The sequence below is a fragment of the Hemitrygon akajei genome, chromosome 5 (assembly GCF_048418815.1).
Source record: "Hemitrygon akajei chromosome 5, sHemAka1.3, whole genome shotgun sequence".
Taxonomy (NCBI): Eukaryota; Metazoa; Chordata; class Chondrichthyes; order Myliobatiformes; family Dasyatidae; genus Hemitrygon; species Hemitrygon akajei.
The window spans coordinates 84,092,676-84,116,636 of NC_133128.1; the positions used below are offsets into that span (position 1 = coordinate 84,092,676).

The following is a 23,961-nucleotide window of genomic DNA, read 5'->3' on the forward strand; positions in this document are numbered from 1 at the left end:
CGGTGGCGCTCGCGTGCATCCTTTCCCTTGCCTGGGATTGGCGGGCTTACCACGGAAGAATGGCTTAGCTAAAGGAGAGGCCACAACTGAACGGCCACACTAATGAGACTCTGACAGATCGAAATCATAAAAGGAATTGGCAAGTTTCTCCAAATCTCTGTCTCTCTCCAACCAAAGGCTGCAGCCTGCATGAACTGAGTGACTTTTATATTTCCATCGGACAATACATTATCCCCCTAGACAACGATAGAGCTATTTCTTATTGATTATTATTATACCCGCACTTTTAGATTTAGTATTGACAATGTATATTATCTGTATGTTTGCAAGGATATTTTTGTGTATTTTTACTAATAAATACTGTTAAAAATAGTACCATCAGACTTCAACGGACCTCTCTATCTTTGCTGGTAAGTGACCCAGTTACGGGGTTCATAACAAAGTGGGGCCTCATCTCGAGATTTGATACCAAATTGGGAGGCCAGTGAATCGGGCTTGTAAGTCCAAACTTGGATCTGGTTGCGCGGGTAGCCAGACGGGAAACCAGCAAAGATGGACGTGGATGAATTTATCGAAAACCCGACTCTGCAGGCGCTAGAGGCTGCCACAAAGTCGGACTTGATAAATATTGCGAAAGGACTAAACCTCGCAGAGGTGAGGTTGTCAATGAAAAAGCGGGAGGTGCGGAGGGCCATAACTCAGTATTATATTGTGAAGAATGTGTTTTCTGCTGAGGTATTGGAAAATATCCCTGAAAAGGCACCAGCTGGTGGGACGGCTCAGTTAGAGTTGGAGAAATTAAGGTTGGAACATGAAATTAAGTTAAAGCAGCTGGAAGCAGCTGAAAAGGAAAAAGAAAGAGCCGAAAAGGAAAAAGAGCAGGAAAGAGCCGAAAAGCAAAGGGAGCATGTGCTCCAGCTAAAGGAGTTAGAGGTGAAGAGGGAGCAGGAAAGAGCTGAGAAACAAAGGGAGCATGAAATTCAGTTAAAACAGCTGGAAGCAGCTGAAAAAGAGAATGAGAGAGCCGAGAAGGAGAGAGAGTATGAGGAGAAAGAGAAACAGAGGCAACATGACTTGGACGTGGAGAAGTTAAGGCAAGAGCGAAGAGCTCAAGGGTCAGACCGAGAGGAGCGGTTTAATGTTAGTCGGGAGTTGAGGTTAGTACCTCCGTTCGAGGAGACGGATGTTGATAGTTATTTCTTGCATTTTGAAAAAGTGGCAGTGAGTCAGAAGTGGCCCAAAGAGCAGTGGGTGGCGTTGTTACAAAGTGTGTTAAAAGGGAAGGCACAACGGGCATATGCGGCGTTGTCCATGGAGGAGGAGTCTGAGAATTATGAGAAAGTAAAGGAGGCCATTCTTTGGACCTACGAATTGGTACCGGAGGCCTATAGACAAAAGTTCAGAAATTTAAAGAAAGGGTGGGATCAGACGTATACCGAGTTTGCCTGTGAGAAGGGTGTGCTCTTGGATCGCTGGTGTGCAGCAGAAATAGTGGAAGAAGATTTTTGGCGTCTCAGGGAGTTAATTCTGATTGAGGAATTTAAAGGTTGTGTTTCGGATGATATCCGGATGTATTTGAATGAGAAGCCGAATAAGTCCATCTCCGAATTTGCTAGGTTCGCAGATGAATATGCCCTAACCCACAAGACAAAGTTTTCCTCGAATAAAAGTTACCAGAGAGACCGTGGGAACGGTAGAGAAAGCCCACCGGCTGAGGCAGAGATCCCGCCAGGAGCTAGTGGTAAAATTAAGGAGGAGGAAAGGCAAGACGGCAGGAGAGGTCCTGGCTTGACCTGTTTTAATTGTGTAAAGATGGGTCCTATTGCATCTAAGTGCCTTGCTCCGAGGAAGGAGACAGGAAAATGGAAAGCAGCAGTCCCTACAGGATGTGTTGTGGTGATCAGTAAATCGACGAGAGAGCCCCAGGTAGACGGAGTACGAGAAGGATCTGAGAAATATACTTCAGAAGGAACCGTGTCTGTGAGAGAGGGAGACACACCAGTTCCAGTGCGGATCTGGAGAGACACGGGAGCTGAGCTGTCATTGATTAGCAGTAAGGTACTGGATTTCGGTCGCAAGACTGGAGAGGTGGCTTTGAGAGGCATAGGAAAAGGGACAGAAGCAGTGCCCTTGCATAGGATCATTATAAGTTGTGAGCTGGTATCTGGACCAGTTGAAATAGGGGTGTGATCTGAATTCCCGAGAACTGACGTAGACCTCCTTCTGGGTAATGATTTAGCTGGTGATGACGTTTGGTCGGCCATGGAGCTGACGAGCCAGCCTGTAAGTGTTACGGACCCGCCCCTAGATTCAAAGATCTATCCCGCATGCGTGACCACTTGCAGCATGTCGAGAAAGGCAGCTGAGACAGAGACCAGTTTAAATCCGGCCAGTATCGATTTGGCCGAGACGTTTTTACCGACCCTGTACCAAGAGGGTTTAGAGGGTGGTAAAACGGAGAATAGGAAAGTGAAAGAGAGTAAGGGTGAGGAGGTAGTCCTGCCCTTAGCCAGGAGGAAATTTATAGAGGCACGGAGTAAAGATGAGAAACGGATAAGGCTGTTAAAAGGTCCAGAGTTGGACATGGATGATCTGTCTGGTTTGGCAGAACTGTTTGAAGAAGTTGAAAATTCTAAAAGTGTTCCCGATAATGAAATGAGGGCAGTCCTGGATGAAAAGGATGCCATTACCTTGAAGAAGTCTGCTGGGTTGGCAGATGAGGTTGTTTCAGCCCGCGGGGTTGAGTTTACTCCGGAAGGGAGTTGCCCAGAGAGTAACTGGGAGGATCAGGGGAATTTAGAATTTGAAAAGGGTATGGGTATTGAAAGCCTGGAAGAGGCAAATGTCCCGTTTGAGTGTGTTCAAGATGTGGATGCACGTGGTACTGAACCTAGTAATGGAGCTCAGAAAAAGTCTGAGGTATTTGATTCAGTTGAAAAGGAATGCAGTCCCTGTGGGTCAGATGGACTTGGTTCAGTGAAGAAAGGGTAGTGGGAAGTGAGAATTCCCAGTTGTTTGTGTTCGAAGGTGTGTTAAAAGTTAGTGAGGAGATAAAAGGTGGTGAGGTGAATATTATTATTGAAGGAAAAGGGAAAAGTGTAGTTCCTAAATTGAATGAAGAAAATTTAAAGTCTGGATTGGTGTCAGAAGCAGTAACCAGGCTGCAGAGACGATGGCTTGGTAACACGGTGCCTGCGAATCAATTACAGGTTGATTTGGAATGTAAAGGTGCCCCACACGCTATTGTTATTCAAGAGAGTGCTGTGACGAGGCAGAATTTGAAATGCTGTTTGAACAAAGAGAGATCGCTTGCAGATTTTAAATTGAAAACTAATAGCATGAAGGGTCCTGAAGATAAAATTAACGACGTGCTTAAAATTAAAGAATTGTGTGGAAATTCGGAAAATGGTCTAAGTTTGGAACACATTGTTGATAAAATAACTCCTATGAAAGGAACATGCAAAAGCTTATTCCACACTAGTATACAAGTTAACCACGTGGGAGTTAACTGGAAAAGGGACGAGGGTTGACGGGATGCCATTTTAAATAACAAGATCCGGTTTTAAGGGATTTTGACAAAGCATGTGAATAATAAAGACAACCCCCATGGAAGATTGACTGTTAAGTTTGAAAGTAACATAAAGATTAGTATTTGCATGAACTTTTGTAGTATACACATAAGCTAAGATCACAACTCTTCAGTTTTTGTTTGCTGAAGAAAAGGAATAAAAATAGGTAGTTATTAAATTGGAGTCTGATGCTACAAGAATTTATTAAGGTACAAGATGTTAAGATATTAAAGGAAGTGACAATGTAATCACTAACTGTTTAGATGCTGAATTGAATGTATAACTATTACTCTGTAGTGAAAAAAAAACTCTCTTGTATTGTGTTAGATTCTAAAATCCTGTAAGACTCTGTATTAATTCATTTTTACCGATGGTAAAAATCTTTGAAGGAAGGGGGTGTTACGAGTGTGCCACAACTTTGAGGGGCCGAAGGGTACAAAGTCGCCCCCTCCTTTTCGAGAATTGCAAGATCGCTATTAATTCGGGTCTGGGACCCAGGAAATGAGAGAGAGACACACAGAATCCTCAAGGTTTGGAATGTGTCCTGGCCTCAGCGAAACAAAAACCCCTGATAACGGCTATTGTCTCTTGGAGACGGAATTGTGTATTGAGTACTGTTCTATTCATTGAAGCCCTCGGGACGACCAGAGTGGGCTGGTTGAGGGATTGCATCATCCCAACCTGATTGACATCTGAGACCCCGTGAGTAAGGATAAAAGAGGGTCTGGGGAACAACCCCTTTAGACGCACCAGGAGAAACACTAGAAATCCCGTGACAGCGTTTAATAGCGTCAGCCGGTGGGGCTCGCGTGCGTCCTTTCCCTTGCCTGGGATTGGCGGGCTTACCACGGAAGAACGGCTTAACTAAAGGAGAGGCCACAAGTGAACGGCCACACTAATGAGACTCTGACAGATCGAAATCATAAAAGGAATTGGCAAGTTTCTCCAAATCTCTCTCTCTCCAACCAAAGGCTGCAGCCTGCATGAACTGAGTGACTTTTATATTTCCATCGGACAATACATTATCCCCCTAGACAACGATAGAGCTATTTATTATTATTATACCTGCACTTTTAGATTTAGTATTGATGACGTATATTTGTATGTTTGCATTGATATTATTTTTGTGTATTTTTACTAATAAATACTGTTTAAAAATAGTACCATCAGACTTCAACGGACCTCTCTATCTTTGCTGGTAAATGACCCAGTTACGGAGTTCGTAACAATACTCTCCATGGTACATCTGTAGAAGCTTGTCAGAGTTTTAGATGACATGCCAGATCTTCACAAACTAAGAAAGTGGAAGCAAGTCCGTTCAATTCCCTATTGTATCTAGGTCCAAGATTATTTCAGGCAGCATATTCTGGGTCAGAATGATTTGCCAAGTAAATGGACAGAGCATTGTGGGTGGGCAGCATATTTCTGATATCTAAAAAAACAAAAATCACAGGATAAAATGGCTATTACTATTGTGAAGACAGGAAGACAATAAATGACTTTTCAGATAGACTTGGAGTTCTGTGTGATTGGAGGCAATTTTTAACTAATATGTCTGCTGGAAACCTACCTGATTCGGGGTAGCTATCTGTTTAGTGTGGAATAAAATGGAAGTGTAACAGTGGTTTGTAACCCAAATCCATCATCTTGTTCCAAAGTTTACTCACCAGCTGACACACTTCTGATTTATGTAACAGTAGATATAATAGTATTCTATGCTCCCAAGAATGTAAGGAAAGGTAAGAGCACTTAAATGGTTTGGCCACAGTTACGGTATTCAGTTCTGGTGCTGCTCTTGGGAGAACTGCAAAAATACTAAAGAGGTGCAGAAGAGGTTTGCGAAAATAATTTCAGGGATGAGGGATGTTGGAGAAAACTGAAAGATCAGAGTTGGTGTTCAAAATAACAGGCAGTTTATTAAAAACTTGGTGCATATCAGGAGACCAGTGAAAGATGATCTCCCTGAGCAAGAATTTGGTAGAGCTTTTACATTCTCAGTTGATGAGAATACCATTAAACCTCATTTTGTTAACAGAATGGTGGCTGTAGGAAGACTTAAGTAATGGACTAGGTCCTGATTACAGAGAAAAATTATTGGCCAGAAATCTACAGTAAATCTAATTTTCTATTACAACAATGGATGCACGGTGCAACATAATTAGTAAAATTCCTGAAACTTGGACATCATCACTGCTGCATTCCATGTGTCTAGTTATGTTTTGTCTGTGATTACCAGTTACCACATTAGCACAATCCACATCCCTATTTAGTAGTTACCAGCCCTCACAACTCTCTCCCCTAGAACAAGGGGCGTCAGTTATCTGGATTTATTGTCGAAGTTGGGGTTGATCTCCTCTGAAAAGGGGAAATTATAAGTATTCAATGTACATGTATTATCAAATAATTTATAAGTTATACAACCTTGAGATTGTTTACAAAGCAAGAAACCCAAAATAACATTAAAAAATAAGGACCTTTCTCCAGCGTGGACAGAGAAAGAAGAAAAAGACTCAAATCATACAAATAGAAGCAAGCAACACCAACAGCATTCCAAACTAAATTGAGTCCTTAGATCCAAATCCCCAGAGTAGGCCCAAAACCTCAGTATTCAGTGCATCATATTGGTGGGGCAAATCACCACAACGCTTGCAGACATGAATTGCAGCAGCCAGGACTTAGTGTCATGGAGAGAGGAGTCCCCAGTCTATCTGGGCCAACATTTGTGTGACTAGTGGATCGTACCTCTCAGTAGGACCTGGGCCCTGCCACGGCGAATCACTCCAGGCCTAGATGTTGCTGCTGAAGAAGCTGTTCTCAACCACTTGAAATTGACTTGGCACCCACAGCGATCCAACTTCGGCCAGCTCTCAACACCCTGCCCATCCAGTCTATATGGGCCACGTTTAGATTGTCAAAAGTGGATTGTAGCTCACATTGGGACCTGGGCCTCACTGTGGTGAATCACACCGCCCAGCGTTTCGCTTTGGACTTGGATTTTGCTGTCAAAGAAGTCTTTCTCAACCTCTCCAAATCGACTCGGCACTTAAAGCGATCCACCCTCGTGCCCAGGCCATCTGGACAGACATTGGAACTCCTCTAGCCCTCATCTTCTCCCCTTCAAATCATCCACTCCAACCAGCAGGGCTTAAACTCCATGTGTGTTGATTCTGCAGGGCAGATCTCGTGAATTCGCTTTGCCTTTGCTTGTCTCTTCACTGTGGAGATAGTTCACCACAATTATTAGTAATGTTTTTAATCAAATTCCTTTGTTTTCAAACTGCCAATAAGCTGCCTTTGGTAGTGCCTTCTTAAACCAGAAACTAAAGGGAGATGCAAGAGAGGGAAATGGACAGTTGATGTTTTGGGTTGAGACCTTTCATTTAGACCAACCTTTTTATGCTATTGACCTCTACTATTAACCGAAGGGTCCATGGACCCAAGTTTGGGAGTCACTGATCTAAACTAAGAGTTGAGAGAAGAGGGCCAATATAAAGAGATGAGGGGAAGGGATGGGATAAGAGTTGGGAAGGGACAGGTGAATCCAAGTGAGAATGGGTGATTGGCAGATGGAGTTCAGAGTAGGGAGGGAAGGGTGGAAATAATGACACAGGTGGGGAAGTGATAGAGGCAACAAAAGGCAGTAGATGATGGAATCTGACAGGAAGGAAGGTGGAGCATGGAAGCATGGTTGAGAAGAGATCTGATAGACAGACGTACAGTATTTAAGTTATAAAGAGTATTGACTGAGTGGATGGAGAGAGATTGTTCCCATTGCCAGATGGGTGAAAAATCAAGGAACATTTAATGAAGGTGATTGACAAAAGAGCTAAAAGTAACACAAGCAACTAATAGGTGTCTGGAATGATAGACAGAGATAGTTGTAGAGGCAGTCTCAAATCTGTTCAAAAAGCTGTTAGAATTTTTTAAAAACTATTTAAACTTCAATGCGGAAGAGATCAAGTGGCTCCTCTTACAAAGGGTCAGAATAGACTGAATTGGCTGAATGTCCTTTCTCTATGCTGTACTGATTCTGTAAGTAATTTTCCATAAATTGGGCTATTCTTTCTATGGAAGCTAGAGCCTCTGAATCATCAGTAGTTTCCCATGTGACAATGCCTAGTCCAAGGCAGACATAGTTTTATTTAGGTTTTGTACTTACTGTGGAATGCAGCTGCTTTGCATATTTTAACGTGTTCATGATTTTTCACTTGCTTTGATGGCAGGTTTATTCATGGGGTTCCAACAGTTCTGGACAAGTTGGATCAGGGTCTGGATTTGGATCAACTGCAACCCAGGCAACACCTCGAAGAGTCGTGCATGGTCTGGAGAACAGAAAGGTTGTCACTATTGCTTGTGGTCAGCAGTTCTCCATGGCTGTAACAGACAACGGAGAGGTAATTTTTGTTTTGTGACCCAGCACACTAGCAGGTGTTCATTATTCACTTCCTGGAAAGATCATGAGGGTAAAGTGATTCCAGTGATATAAACATTTATTCCTTCAATCCTGGTTTTCATGTTAATGTTGAGCAAGGAGCGTGAAGCTAAAAGCTCAATGGTTCAGTGGTCCGTGTTTAATCCTAACCATGGGTGCTGTCTGTCCTGTGACTGTTACTTCAGGGGCTCCAGTTTCCCTACCACGTGGTAGGATGACTTGTCACTGTAAATTGCTCCTTTTGTGAGTTTGTGGTTGAGTCTGAGGAGCAGTTGTTGGGAGTGTGTGGCGATAGCATTAAGTAGGTATTTGGTGGTCACTGTGCTCTTGGTTGCTATATGACACTGTGCTGTATGACTCGGATAGAATATCTCATCACTGTTTTAATTGCTGGTGTTGTGCGCGTTGCTTGTTGCTATTCCTACTTTATAATTGTGACTATACTTAAAAAGCACTTCCATGGTTGTAAAACCCATCCTTGGTTTATGCTCTCTACATTAAAACACTACTCCTATCTATTTCATAAACTGGCTGTGTAAATACATTGAGTTCCTTTGCTGCTAAGGTTTGTTCAGAGTTGTACCATTTAAAATAATTTTAGTTTTTGGCCATTCATTGGACCCTGTCTGTGTTGACTAATGGAGTTTGAGAGATATGGGATCAAATCTTATCTCAGACTTCAATCCAGTATATATAGATGATGATGCTTTGGTGCAACACTTAAAGGAAATTCTTCAGCATCCTGCCCACCATTTATCTTTGAGTCAGCACTGCCAAACAGATTAACTGGCCATTTAGCTAATTTCCTTTCTCTGACCGTTATCCTTGCCTACAAATCCAACAGTAGTTGCATTTTAAAAGCACCCCTCAGAGATATGAAAGATGTTTTCACTCTTTATAGAAGTCAGTTTGTCTATCATTTGTTGAATTGTGGTCAGAACCTTGCATCAGTCTTGTAAACATTTCAGTTCCAACAGCAAGGTCACTCTCAATGAGCCCTGTGAGAGCAGTAGGGAATTCTGTCTTCCACTTAATTTTATTGAGGGGGACTTGAACAGTTAGTTATGGCTGTGTGTGATTTGAACAAAATAAAGTTTTGTTCATAGAACAGAAAAAAAATTAGATGCAATAATGTAGGTAGAGAGAAATCATTTACACGGCCAGGAAATTCAATTAGCAGAGGGCACATTTAATGTAAAATTAGTCCTTGTTATTCAGAAAGGATAGCAGCACAGATTTTCATAGCTGCTGTCTGACGTGCTGAGTTCATCCAGTATTTACTGTGGGGCACAGATTTCCCGCAGGTAACAAGGAAAAGTGAGGCTCTAAGGCTACTGGCAGTGATTCCAAGGCTAAAATGAGGTAGCATACTCTTGCTCCATGACACAAGAATTTTTGTGCAAGATTCGGTTTCTGTGTTTAAACTTACTAAAACCAGCTGAAACTTATAAGTACAGTGCTCCTGCTACAGCCCCAGCCACAGCCTCAGCCTCCCAGGTTCCAAATCTTCTGGCCACACACCCACAGTTGATATTTCATTACTTGCGCAAGATGTCAAATGTAATTGAAGTGACGGAGGAAAGCGATGTTGGCTCACAAATAGAGAAAGCTTGTAGACAGTGCGAGAGGAAGGATAAGCAGGTGATAGAGAAGGGACGCGCTCAGACCGAAGGTTTGAGATGTGTCTGTTTTAACGCAAGGGATATTATGAGCAAAGTGGATGAGCTTAGAATGGGGATCAGCACTTGGACCTATGATGTTGTGGCCATTACAGAGACTTGGATGGTGCAGGGGTAGTAATGGCTACTTCAAGTGCCAGGCTTTAGATGTTTCAGAAAGGACAAGGGTGGAGGCAAAAGAGGTGGGGGTGAGGCACTGTTGGTCAGAGATAGTGTCATGGCTGCAGAAAAGGAGGAAGTCATGGAGGGATTGTCTGCGGAGTCTCTGTGGTTCGAAGTTAGGAATTGGAAGGGGTCAGTAACTCTACTAGGTATTTTTTGTAGATCACCCGATGGTAACAGGGACATTGAGGTGAAGATGGGGAGACAGATTCTGGAAAGGAGTAATAATAACAAGGTTGTTGTGGCGAGAGATTTTAATTTCCCAAATATTGATTGGCATCTCCCTTGAGTGAGGGGTTCAGATGGGGTGGAGTTTGTTAGGTGTGTTCAGGAAGGTTTCCTGACACAGTATGTAGATAAGCCTACAAGGGGAGAGGCTGTACTTGATCAGCTCTGAACCTGGTCAGGTGTCAGGTCTCTCAGTGGGAGAGCATTTTGGAGATAGTGATCACAATTCTATCTCCTTTACCATAGCATTGGAGAGAGATAGGAACAGACAAGTTAGGAAAGTGTTTAATTGGAGTAAGGGTATCAGGCAGGAAGCTGGAAACAGATGTTCTCAGGGAAATGTATGGAAGAAATGTGGCAAAAGTTCAGGGATATTTGCGTGGGGTTCTGCATAGGTACGTTCCAATGAGACATGGAAAAGATGGTAAAGTACAGGAACCGTGGTGTACAAAAGCTGTTGTAAATCTAGTCAATATGAAAAGAGCTTACGAAAGGTTAAAAAAAAATCTAGGTAATGATAGAGATCTAGAAGATTATAAGACGAGCAGGAAGGAGCTTAGGAATGAAATTAGGAGAGCCAGAAGGGGCCATGAGAAGGCTTTGGCGAACAGGATTAAGGAAAACCCCAAGGCATTCTACAAGTATGTGAAGAGCAAGAGGATAAGACGCGAGAGAATAGGACCAATCAAGTGTGACAGTGGGAAAGTGTGTATGGAACTGGAGGAGATAGCAAAGGTACTTAATGAATACTTTGCTTCAGTATTCACTACGAAAAAGAATCTTGGTGATTGTAGAGATGACTTACAGCGGACTGAAAAGCTTGAGCATGTAGATATTAAGGAAGAGGATGTGCTGGAGCTTTTGGAAAGCATCAAGTTGGATAAGTCACCGGGACTGGATGGGATGTACCCCAGGCTACTGTGGAAAGCGAGGGAGGAGATTGCTGAGCCTCTGGTGATGATCTTGCATCATCAATGAGGTCGGGAGAGGTTCCGGAGGATTGGAGGTTTGCAGATGTTGTTTCCTTATTCAAGAAAGGGGGTAGGGATAGCACAGGAAATTATAGACCAGTGTGCTATACCTCAGTGGTTGGTAAGTTGATGGAGTAGATTCTGAGAGGCAAGATTTGGAAAGGCATAATATGATTAGGAATAGTCAGCATGGCTTTGTCAAAGGCAGGTCGAGCCTTATGAGCCTGATTGAATTCTTTTGAGGATGTGACTATACACATTGATGAAGGTAGAGCCATAGATGTAGTGTATATGGATTTTAGCAAGGTTTAGCAAGCATTTGATAAGATACCCCATGCAAGGCTTATTGAGAAAGTAAGGAGACATGGGATCCAAGGGGACATTGCCTTCTGTGGGCAAGCCAGTTCTGGATCACAAAGCAAAGAATGGTTGTAGACGGGTCATATTCTGCATGGAGGCTGGTGACCAGTGGTGTGCCTCAGGGATCTGTTCTAGGACCCCTACTCTGTGATTTTTATAAATGACCTGGATGAGGACGTGGAGGGATGGGTTCGTAAGTTTGCTGATGACACAAAGGTTGGAGATGTTGTGGATAGTGTGGAGGGCTGTCAGAGGTTACAGCATGACATTGATAGGATGCAAAACTGGGCTGAGAAGTAGCAGATGGAGTTCAACTCAGATAAGTGTGAGGTGATTCATTTTGGTAGGTCAAATATGATGGCAGAATATAGTGTTAATGGTAAGACTCTTGGCAGTGTGGAGGATCAGAAAGATCTTGGGGTCCGAGCCATACAACACTAAAGCTGTTGTGCAGGTTGACTCTGTGGTGAAGAAGGCATATGGTGCATTGGCCTTCATCAATCGTGGGATTGAGTTTAAGAGCTGAGAGGTAATGTTGCAGCTATATAGGACCCTGGTCAGACCCCACTTAGAGTACTGTGCTCAGTTCTGGTCGCCTCACTACAGGAAGGACATGGAAACCATAGAAAGGGTGCAGAGAAGATTTACAAATATGTTGCCTGGATTGGGAAGCATGCCTTATAGGTTGAGTGAACACAGCCTTTTCTCCTTAGAGCGATGGAGGATGAGACGTGACGTGATAAAAGTGTGCAAGATGGTGAGAGGCATTGATCGTGTGGATAGTCAGAGGCTTTTCCCCAGGGCTGAAATGGCTAGCATGAGAGGGCACAGTTTTAAGGTGCTTGGAAGTAGGGACAGAGGAGATGTCAGAGGTAAGTTGGGTTTTTTTACGCAGAGAGTGGTGAGTGTGTGGAATGGGCTGCAGGTGGCAGTGGTGAAGGCGAAAATGATACGGTCTTTTAAGAGATCCCTGGCTGGGTACATAGAGCTTAGAAAAATAGAGGGCTATGGGTCAGCCTAGGTAGTTCCAAGGTAAGAATGTGATCTATGTTTCTATGCAATTCACCTCATGCTAAAAAGGAATATCACAGAAGAGGGCTCTGAGGCACTGTTATCAACACTCCCAGTAATATAAAACTAAATGTATGTACAAAGATCGTCATGGCTATCCCTTGAGGTCGAGGATGATGGTCTACATTCCGTTTCCACAGAGCGAAGACGCTTGTGCGTGTATTTGTTTAACGTGTACTTGATGTTGCACTCCAAGAAGCTCACGATACTTCACAAATCAACCAACTGATTCCATTGGCATGGAAACCACGATGATTGAAGTTGATAGATTTGTTGCAGCCTTCGTCCGCCTTCACAGCCATTGAGTTCAAAGTAACTTCGTCCATATGTTCCACCATTGAGGTCTTGGTTGGATAGTTCTTTGTCAGGGACCTTGCCCTCGACCTTAATGCCATGGGTGACCCTACCAGGAGCATGGCTTCAGATGGCATCGCTCTTGGGATCTCAGGACCACACAAGCTTCACCACCACGAGAAGGTGACAATCCACAGAGAAGATGTACAAAGGTTTGAAGTAGGTATCAGGCATGGTGCAAAGTTAGGAGCCAGCGAGACTTCCTTTAATGCAGTAATTCTCATTACCTTGTCTGGAAGCACGGTGGATGCAGTTCAGTCCTGACTTTCAAAAAGGAACTGGATAAATATTTAGGGACAAGGTGGAACGCAATGTTGAAGTAAAACGACAGGGCAGTGAAACTGCTTCAGAGCTAACACATGCATGTTGGGCTCAATAGCCTCCTTCCAGGTCTGCATTCATTCTGAGCATTTCCCTCCTCACTTTACAGGTGTTTGGTTGGGGCAGCAATGGCAATGGCCAGATTGGATCAGGGATCAGTGGAAACCACTTTATTCCTTGGAGGTTGAATGCTTTACAAGGTATTTGTGTCCTACAGGTGAGTACAGGTGTTCAATATTTGAACATAAAATGAGTTCCCATAATGCCACCATTGAAAGAGCAGTTAGTCTATTTTGGCTTTTTTTAAAAATTAACTCATAATATTTAAAGTCACAGGGAAATTGAGTAAAAGAACAAACATACAATAGAGATCAAGAAGATACAATAGATACCCATTTTCAAGAAGGGAGAGAGGCAGAAGAAAGGAAATTATAAGCCATTTAGTCTGATCTCAGTGGTTAGGAAGATGTTGGATTATTAAGGATGTGGCCTCAGGGTACTTGGAGGCACACGATAAAGTAGGCATCGTTTCCTCAAGGGAAAATCTTGCCTAACAGATCTGTTGGAATTCTTTGAAGAAATAACAAGCAGGATAGACAAGGGAGAATTGCTTGATGATGTGTAAATGGATTTTTAGAAGGCCTCTGACTTGAGGCTGCTTAACAAACTACAAGCCCATGGTATTACAGGGAAGATTCCAGCATGAATAACACAGTGGGAATGAAGGGAGCCTTTTCTTGCCGGCTGCTGGTTGTTAGTGGTGTTCCACAGGGGTCTGTTGGGACTGATTCTTTTTACACCATACGTCAGTGATTTGGATGATGGAATTGATGGCTTTGTTGCAAAGCTTGCAGATAATACAAAGATAGGTGGAGGGGCAGGTAGTTTGGAGGAAGTAGAGAGGCTATAGAAGGACTTAAACAGATTAGGAGAATGGGCAAAGAAATGACAGATGGAATACAGTGTCAGGAAGTGTATGGTCATGGACTCTGGTAGAAGAAATGACAGGGTTGGCTGTTTTCTAAATGGAGAGAAAATGCAAAAAAAACTGAGGTGCAAAGGGACTTGGGAGTCCTTGTGCAGGGCTCCCTAAAGGTTAATTTGCAGGTTGAGTGTGTGGTGAGGAAGGCAAATGCGATCAGCATTCATTTCAAGAAAACTAGCATATAAAAGCAAGGATGTAATGTTGAAACTTTATACAGCTCTGGTGAGGGCTCACTTGGAGTGTGAACAGATTTGAGCCTCTATCTTAGAAAAGGTGTGCTGAAACTGGAGGTGGTTTAAAGGAGGTTCATGAAAATGATTCCAGGTTTGAATGGCTTGTGATATGAAGAGCATTTCATGGCTCTAGGCCTGTATTCTGTAGAATTCAGAAGAATGACCTCATGGAAACCTATCAAATGGTGAACGACCTTCATAGAGTGGGCATGGAGAGGGTTTTCTATGGTGGGAGAGTCTAAGACCGGAGGACACAGCCTCGGAATAGAGGGGTGAACTTTTAGAATGGAGATGAAGAATTTCTTTAGCCAGAGAGTGGTGAATCTGCAGAATTCTTCGCCACAGGTGGCTGTAGAGGCCATGTCTTAATTTAAGGCAGAGGTTGATAGATTCTTGATGGGTCAAGGCATGAAAGGATACAGGGGAAGGCAGGAGATTGGGGTTGAGGGGAAAATAGGATAAGCCATGATGAAATGTCAGAGCAAATAAGTTGGGCCAAATGGCCGAATTCTGCTTGTATAGCTTATGGTCTTATAAACTATTTTGTTCATTTAAAGAATGTACATTAACTTTTTTTCTAATTTGCAACCTGAATTTTAAGTTGCCCTGTTAAATCATAAACTAATTTGAACGATTAGTTGCATGAAGTAAAAACGGTTTTAAAATTATTTGGCAGTTTTTAAAGAACATTTATGATCCATTGCTTTACACATAGTTTTCCAATCCAGCAACTTTGGTGCAATCAATCTATGCAGCTTGGTTTTATTATGCTTAAATGGTGCCATAGGTTAGAAGTATTTTGTTTTTACTTACATCTGACAAAATGATCTCTAATGTATGTTTTGTCTTTTTTTAATTTCTCTGACTTAAATATTAGTTAATTTTTAAAAATTAGGCTAATTGTTTTTTCAACAGCAGCATTATGGGAACAAGTTGAGGTGTCATTAGCTAAATTTAAATGTGAACTGTATAAAATGTTTTGAAATGAGTAACTTGGATGTTAAGTAATTATTTTTATTGTGCTTTTTATGGCTGCTACATGTTCTAATAAATTTCTTGCAGTTATGTTGTAATTATATCAAAGTATTTTTAAGTGTCTTGTGCTGTTATTTAGGATGTTTGACATATAAAGAACTCATTCAGCCCAACCAGTCTATGCCAGGGTTCTGCACGAGTTTTCTTTTCTCATCTAAGTCTAACCACATGGCCTTCTCTAACAGCTCTATAGAACTGTTCAATACTGTTCAACCACTGCCTATGATGACCAGTTCCATATTTTCATTAACTTAATGTACATCACTTTCTTCTGAATGCCACACTAACCTGGAATATAATTTCTTATGTTTGGTGTATATTTGTACTCTGAGCTCCTTTTGTTTCTCTACCCCATCTAGATGTGCATTTTCCAAGTAATCTGACCCCTATGAAACTATACTACCTGGGCATATGCCTACTCTGCAAATGCATGTATTCGTTCATTTTGTAGTTCTCTGAGCTGATCTATTCTAAACCAACCAACCTCACTGAATAAATTGGCAACATCACAAGTTCAGAATCTGTGTTTTTGGTTCCAAAACCTAAATTGGTTGTTGTAAATCACGCACAGCAGTAACCACAACTGTACTCCATTGTGAAGTACATTATTTTTACCCACGGTTTCTGATTTTCGTACTAAAGTCAGCAGCTAACTCATTCTGATGCCTGTCTTCTGAATCTGCATTGTCCAATCTTAAATCATTATTCTGTTTATACTCTAGACATTTGCAAATTGGTTTATCTACAGCATTAGTATTGTCTATCCTGTATGGATGCTTCAAAAGGTTATTAAAATTGGTTAAGTACAATCTAACCTTTGAAATTCATGCTGATATTCATTATTATACTTTTTGTTCAAAATGTTTTCACCTTCAGGTGGATTTTCTTTTGTTTATAGCCAGTGATGTTAAACTATAATTGTTATTTTTGTACTCTTCGTGGGATGTTATTTTAGCTACCCACTGGTACTCTAACTGCAGTTTTGCTAAAATGCATTGTTGAATACATCTGACTCTTCAGATTCTTTAAAAATGCACAGATACTGTTCTTTTAAAATAACAATGATAGTCATTTTTATTGTTTTCACTTCTTTACCTAAAGATTGATAAGCAACTTTGCAATATTTTCTGAATTTCTCAGAATCCAGTTTGTTATTGTTGGCAGTATGTCGTGAAATTTGTTGCTTTATGGTAGCAGTACAGTGCAAGACATTACAATAAGTTACAAAATACCAATAAATAGTGCCAAAGAGGAATAGCGAAGCAGTGTTCATAAGTTCATGGACTATTCTGAAATCTGATGGCAAAGGGAGGGAAGCTGTTTTTAACATGTCGGGGTGGGGGGGGGGGGTCCTCAGGGTCTTGTATCTCCTCCCTGATGGCATGACCCAGATTTAGCTCGCGTAGCCCTGAGGCCTCTTTCAATCCTGCTGATTAGAGTACCAGGCGGTGATGCAACCAGTCAGAATGCTTTCCTTTTCCAACCATACATCTATTGAAATTTGCTAGAATCTTTGGTGACATACCAAATCTCCTCAAAATTCTACTGAAGTAGAGCCTCTGGCATGACCTCTTTGTGATTGCATCACTGCATTGGGCCCGGGATAGATCCTCTGTGATGTTGGTGCCCAGGAACTTGAAGCTGCTCACTTTCCAGATACTGTTTCAGATTTATTTATCACCTGCATATCAAAACATAGTGAAATATATCATTAGCGTTAACAACTAACACAGCTAGGAATGTGCTTCCACTGCTAATCTCTCAATGAAGACTGGTGTGTATTCTCCCTCCCTGAAGTCCACAATCAATTCCTTCATCTGGCTGATGTTGACACCACTCAACCAGCTGATTTACCTCACTCCTGTACACATCTTTGCCACTATCTGAGATTCTGCCAACAATAGTCATGTCATCGGCGAATTTATGGATGGTAATTGAGCTGTGCCTAGCCACACAGTGACACCTACGGGAGAGTAAGGCAGTGGACTAAGCACTCATCCTTGAGGTGCACTAGTGTTGATTGTCAGCAAGGGGGAGATGTTATTTACCAATTGTTACTGACTGTGGTCTCCCAATGAGGGAGCCAAGGATCCAGTTGCGGAGAGAGTTACAGAAGTCCAGGTTTTAAAGCTTTTTGATCAGCACTGATCTAGTTTCCTCTAGTTTCAGAATCCCCCATCCTATAAGAAAGATTCTGTCTATTTGCCCTGTCTATGGCCCTCACAATTTTATAAACCTTTGTAAGGTCATCTCTCAGCCTCCTGCATTCCAGCAAGAACCACCTTCTTCGGCCCTTAGCTCCCAGTGAAGCACAGGCCATTGATGACTTCCAACATCCAAAGTTGATGGTATGATTGGAGTTCATCAATACCTCTGTAATCCATTGTATTCACTGTACAGAGGAATTAGTTTATACTTGTGATAGGTGTGCGCATGTGACTTGTATTGGCAGGAAAGCGGTGCTTCTCGTCCCAACAGTGAGACTGTGAGGTGTGCGCACGTGACTTGTATTGACGGGAAAGCGGTTCTCCTCGCATAACTGAGTTTTGGATGCATATAAGGAGAAGTTGGTAGAAATAGGTTCCTCGCATAACTGAACCTGCATTGTCTGAAGATGCATATAACGAGGATGGGGTGTATTTGTTGTCTTCTGCACTCTGGTTGATCTTTCATTGATCCTTTTATAGTTACCATTCTATAGATTTGCTGAGTATGCCTGCAGGAAAATGAATCTCAGGAGTTCTACAGACACAAGAAAAAGTTTGTGAACCCTGAGTAATTAATGCAGAAAACCAGGTAAATGCAAAGGGTTCGCAAACTTTTTCTTGCAACTGTATATGATGGTATATATGTACTTCAATAAAATTTACTTTGAACTTTAGAATGCATATTAAATGTACAGTTATGTTTTTCCATTTCATTACAATACAATCTGGTAGTGAAATAAACTACTTAATTATTGCAATTTAATGAAACAATATATTTCAAGGCACTTTTCTTCACAGTTGTTTACACTACCTCCATAGGTAACATGGTTAGTCTTAACATCCAGTAGGTAAGCGTTTCATTATGCAGCAGCACAAAGACACTCGAGGAACTCAACAGGTCAGGCAGTATCTAAGGAGGGGAATCGAGAATCGACTTTTTGGGCTGAGACCCTTCATTTGAACTGGGAAAGAAAGCGGATGTAGCCAATAGAAAGAGGTGGAGCAGGGATGGAGCAGGTGATGCACATGACGGGAGGGGTGATAGGTAGCTGAGGGGAGGAATGATGTCAAAAGCTGGGAGGTGATAGGTGGAAGTGACTAAAAAGGCTAAAGTTGATGGCATATGATAAAGGACAGTGGAGCATGGAATTGGGGGGGGGGAAGGGAAGGGACACTAGTGAGATTAACATGTGCATGATAGGGATAAGGAGGGGAAAGACACTGGGTGATGGTGGCCAGTTGGATCATGAGAAGTGGGGGGGAAGAAAGGGAAAATTGGAAAAAGGCACAGAGAGCAGCATTAACTGGAGTTTGAGAACTTGGTGTTTATCCCACCAGGTTGGAGACTGCCCAAGTGGAATATGAGGTATTGTTCATGTAATTTTTGTTTCATTATGTGCAAGTATAATGTTTCATTAACAGCTGGAATCATAGTGATAAAATGTTTCAAAATTGAGGTGCTTTGCCTCTTTCACATTTGAAGATCTAAAAGAGCTAAATAAAACTTATCCAACTCTTCCTGTAGTATAGAGCTCCAACTAGATTGGTAGTAATTGGCATAGAACACAGAACTGTACAGCACAGCACAACACAGCAACAGGCCATTTGACCCACAATGTTGTACTGAACCAGCTATAAAACAAATTTAAAACATCCAAACACGAATCCCTTCTACCTACATCATGTCCATATCCCTCCATCTTCCTCACATTCGTGTGCCCATCCAAATATCCATTAAAAGCCTTTAATGTATTTGACTCTACCACCATTCCAGGCATCCACCACTCTCTGAGTACAAAACTTATCCCTCACATCCCCCTTGAGCCTGCCCCGCCCTCACCTTCAATGTACACCCTATGGTATTAGACATTTCAACCCTGGGAAACCAACTCCCTGTCTACTCTATCTATTCCTCTAATAATCTTAAAAACCTCTGTCAGATCTCCCCTCAGCCTTCACCGCTACAGAAAGAGCAACTGAAGTTTATCCAGTCTCACGTGATAGCACGTACCCTCTAAACCAGGTGGCATCCTGGTGAACCTCTTCTGCACCCTCTCCAAAGCCGCAACACCCTTCCTATAGTGGGGCAACCAGAACTGGACACAATACTCGAGATGTGGCCGAACCAGAGTTTTATAAAGTTGCAACATAACCTCTTGACTTTTGAACTCAGTGCCTCGACTAATAAAAGCTAGGATTCTATAAACCTTCTTAACCACCTTATCGACCTGTGTAACCACTTGCAAGGAGCGATGAACTTGGATCCCAAGATCTCTCTGCTCAGCAACGCTGTTGAGGATCTTGCCCTGAACAGTGTACTGTGTCCTTGCATTTGCCCTACTTAAGGGCAAATGTATCTGGGTTAAACTCCACATGTCATTTCTCTGTTCATATTTGCAACTGATCTATATTATGCTATATTCTTTGCAAGTCTTCTACACTATCCACAACTCCACCAGTCTTGGTATCATCTGCAAACTTAGTAACCTACCCATCTACATTTTCATCCAGGTCATTTATATACATCACAAAGAGCAAAGGTCCTAGCACAGATGCCTGTAGAACACCACTAATTACAGACCTCCAGCTCAAGTAAGTCACTTCAATCACTACTATCGGTTTTCTATGCACAAGCCAATTCTGAATCCAAACACCCAATTCTTTGCTGGCCGTATGCATCTTAATGTTGTGGATTAGCCTCCCATGAGGGACTTGGTCAAACACACTGCTAAAATCCATGGAGACAATATTCACTGCCCTACTCTCATCACCTTATTAAAAAAACTCAGTCCAGCTGGTAAGACACGACCTGTCTTACACAAAGTAATGCTGGCTCTCCTTAATTAAGCCAACTGTTGATATATCCTATCCCTAAGAATTTTCTCCAGCAATTTTCCTACAGCTGTTGTGAAACTCACCGGTGTATAGTTCCCAGGATTTTCCCTTGTTTCCTTAATTAGAGGTACAACATCACCAGTCCTCTGGGATCTCACCTGTGGATAGAAGGGGCTATGAAGACACTAGTTAAGGACCCAGTAATCCTGTCTCTTGCCTCCATCAATAATCTGGGGTAAATCCCATCAGGCTCTAGGGACTTATCCACCTTAATACCTATTAGGAAGGCCAACACTTCCTCCTCTTGACCTCAAAATGCCCTAATGTATTTATACAATCAGCACTGATCTCCTGGTCCTCCATATCCTTTTCCTTGGTAAGTACTTAAAGTACTCATTAAATACCTCACTCACATTCCCTGCATCCAAGCAAATGTTCCCCCCTTTATCCTTGAGTGCTCCCACCCTCTCCCTAGTTACCCTCTTGTTCTTGATGTATGTATGGAATGCCTTGGGATTCACCTTAATCCTACTTACAAAGGACTTTTCATGGCCCCTCCGGGCTTTCCTAATTCCCCTCTTTAGTTCTTTTTTGGCTTCTTTATAATCCTCATGTGCTTCATTTGATCCTAACTTCCAAAGCTTTACATACTTTTCCTTTTTCCTCACTAAATTCATCACCTCTCTGGACATCCAAGGTTCACTTACCTTTCCATCCCTGTCCTTCTAACAGGAAAATACCTTTCCTGTACTCTGTGGAATTGATCTTTAAACACCCTCCACATGTCTCTGTGGACTTGCCAAAGAAAAGTTGCTCCCAGTTAACACTTAGTTACTTCCTAATGCCCTTCTAATTTGCCCTACTCCAATTTAAAACTCTCCCACAAGGACCATACCTATCCTTATCTATAGCTATCCTGAAAGTTAGGAGTTGTGGTCACCTTTCCCTAACTGTTCACCCACTGAAAGGTCAGTCACCTGGCCAGGCTCATTACCCAACACCAGGTCCAGCACAACCCCCTCCTCTTGTTGGACTGTTCACATATTGATATAAGAAACTTTCCTCGATATCCTTAACAAATTCTGCCCCATCTAAACTCCTTGCTCTAAGAAGGTCTCAGTTTATATTAGGGAAATTGAAATTCCCCATGACAAGAATACTATTACTTTTACACATTTCCTTAATCTGATTGCATATCAGTTTCTCAGTGTCCCATTGGCTATTGGAGGGAGTGGACTACAGTACAATTCTGACAGTGTGATTGCACCCTTCCTATTCCTGATTTCCAACGAAGTGGACTCCGTCCCTGACCCGTCCATTATGTCTCCCCCGAGTGCAGTTGTCCTGATTAGTAGTGCACCCCAACCCCCTCCCCTTTTATCTCCTCCTCTATATTTTCTAAAACTTCAAAATCCTGGTACATTAATCATCCATTCATGCCCCTCTCTCAACCAAGTTTCAGTAATGGCCACAGCATCATAGTTCCATATACTGATCCATGGTCTAAGTTTATTGCCCTTATCCATAATACTCCTAGCATTAAACTATAAACACTTAAAAACTATATGACCCATCATACCTGTGTTTCAGTATTTCTCCTAACATCTCCCTTCTGGTCAGATCCCTCCCATACTGACCTGGGGTTCTGGTTCCCAGCACCCTGTAAAACTGTTAAAACTCTTTTGAGTAGCATCAGCAAACCTCCCGGCCAGGTTATTGGTCCCCTTCCAGTTCACCTGTAACCCATCCCTCTTGTACAGGTCACCCCTTCCCCAGAAAAAAGTTCCAATGATCCAAGAACTTTAAGCCCTGTCCTCTGCACCATCTCCTCAGCCACTCATTCATCTGTACTATCACCCCATTCCTACAATCACTAGCTGTGGTGCAGGAAATAATCCAGAGATTACTACCTTGGAGGTCCTTCTCATCAGCCTCTTCCCTAAACTCTACTCACTGCATAGGACCTCTTCCCCCTTTCTGCCCATGTCACTGGTTCCGATATGCACCACGACCTCTGGCTGCTCCACCTCCCCATTAAGAATATCCTGATATATCCTGGACCCAAGCACATGAGAGGCAGCACACCATCCTTGTGTCTTTTTGCATCCATTATGTGTCTTATAGTCCCGATCTGTGTTAATTTCAACCTTAAGCTGTGTTTGCTTGTGTGACTAAATCCATTGTTACACTATTTGAAAAAATATTAAGTTGAATTTGCCACTGGGCATAGTTATATGAAAAGTTGGAATACGATTCAACAAATCTTACTGCTGTGGTTACTATTGACTTCAAAGTTATTGTGTGAAGCATAAATTGTTGGAATAATATTTTCTTTGTTGTGTGCTATTAAATAACTTTGCAGAATTGGAAGACAGTTGAGACTAAATTATGTAGTACCGTTTAATGTAGATATCTCAGGGTTTTGAAGCTCTCTGCCTCTGAATGCCCTTAAATCAGATATGGAGTCATAGTGCACTACAGCACAGACACAAGCCCTTCAACGGATGCTCAAGTTGGTGGACTTTAGGACCCGGCGCAACTAGGGACCTGCTGCCAAAGTGTTTCTGTTCCGGAAAATGATCACAACTGGAAAATAAAGGAATAATAAAACGATCGGAAAGAGGTGAAACGCCGTCAGTCATTGGAAAAGCGTTAGGCTACAGTCGGTAAACAGTCAGAACAATTTTAAAGGATAAAGTGAAAATAATGGAGCATGTGAAAGGCCCTGCCCCGATTAAAGCTACAATTATTACTAAGCAATGCAATGGTTTAATTATTGAAATATATACGTTTCTTAAGTGTTTTATATGCATAGAAAGGTAAAATATATATACTAAGACAAACGTTTGAGTAACTGACGCTAAATAATGCCGGATGTACCTGTTCCGACTTGGAGAACTTCCATTTTTTTCAATTCCCAATCCGCAGTAACCTATGCACATCCTCCCATATACTTTAAATCACCTCTAGATTACTTGTAATACCTAATACAATGTAAATGTTATGTAAATAGTTGTTATACTGTATTGTTTAGGGAATAATGACAAGAGAAAAGTCTGTACATGCCTAAACAAGAAGTGCTGGAGAGAGAACTTCCGGGTTTTCCTGATCTGCGGTTGGTTGAATCTGCACATGCGGAACCCGCAGATAAGGAGGGCCGACTGTATTCAGTACTTTGATTCATGAAGGCCAAAAGCTTTCTTTACGACCCTATCTACCTGTGATGCCACTTTCAGGGATTTATGGATCTGTGTTCTCAGGTCTCTGTTCTACCACACTCCTCAGTTCCTTGCTATTCATATTGTAAACCATAGCCTGGTTTGTTCTCCTAAGGGACAACACCTCACACTTTTTTGCATTAAATTCCATCTGCCATTTTTCAACTCATTGTCCCAGCTGGTCCAGCTCACTTTGCAAATGTTTCCGTAGTGTTTCCTGCTCTTGAATCCAGGCTTCCATTTTATAGTGAGCAATTACTGCCTCGTATGAGGAGTTATGTTGAAACCTGTGTTAAAATTA

The 23,961-nt window shown here is 42.1% G+C and overlaps 1 protein-coding gene across 11 annotated transcripts in view; it reads left to right on the plus strand.

The window, feature by feature from the left end:
• The window catches only part of LOC140727928 (RCC1 and BTB domain-containing protein 1-like), a 71,270-nt gene that overhangs the window by 34,561 nt on the left and 12,748 nt on the right, over positions 1-23,961 (plus strand). For 10 of the 11 annotated variants that reach the window (XR_012098972.1, XM_073045918.1, XM_073045916.1 and 7 more), the window contains 2 exons: positions 7,793-7,963; positions 13,257-13,364. Coding sequence is in view for 10 of the 11 variants with exons in the window: in XM_073045918.1 (XP_072902019.1) it covers positions 7,793-7,963; positions 13,257-13,364 (279 nt within the window). In the remaining variant the exon portion in view is untranslated. The remainder of the gene's footprint in view (positions 1-7,792; positions 7,964-13,256; positions 13,365-23,961) is intronic. The other variant, XM_073045919.1, reaches the window with a different exon arrangement.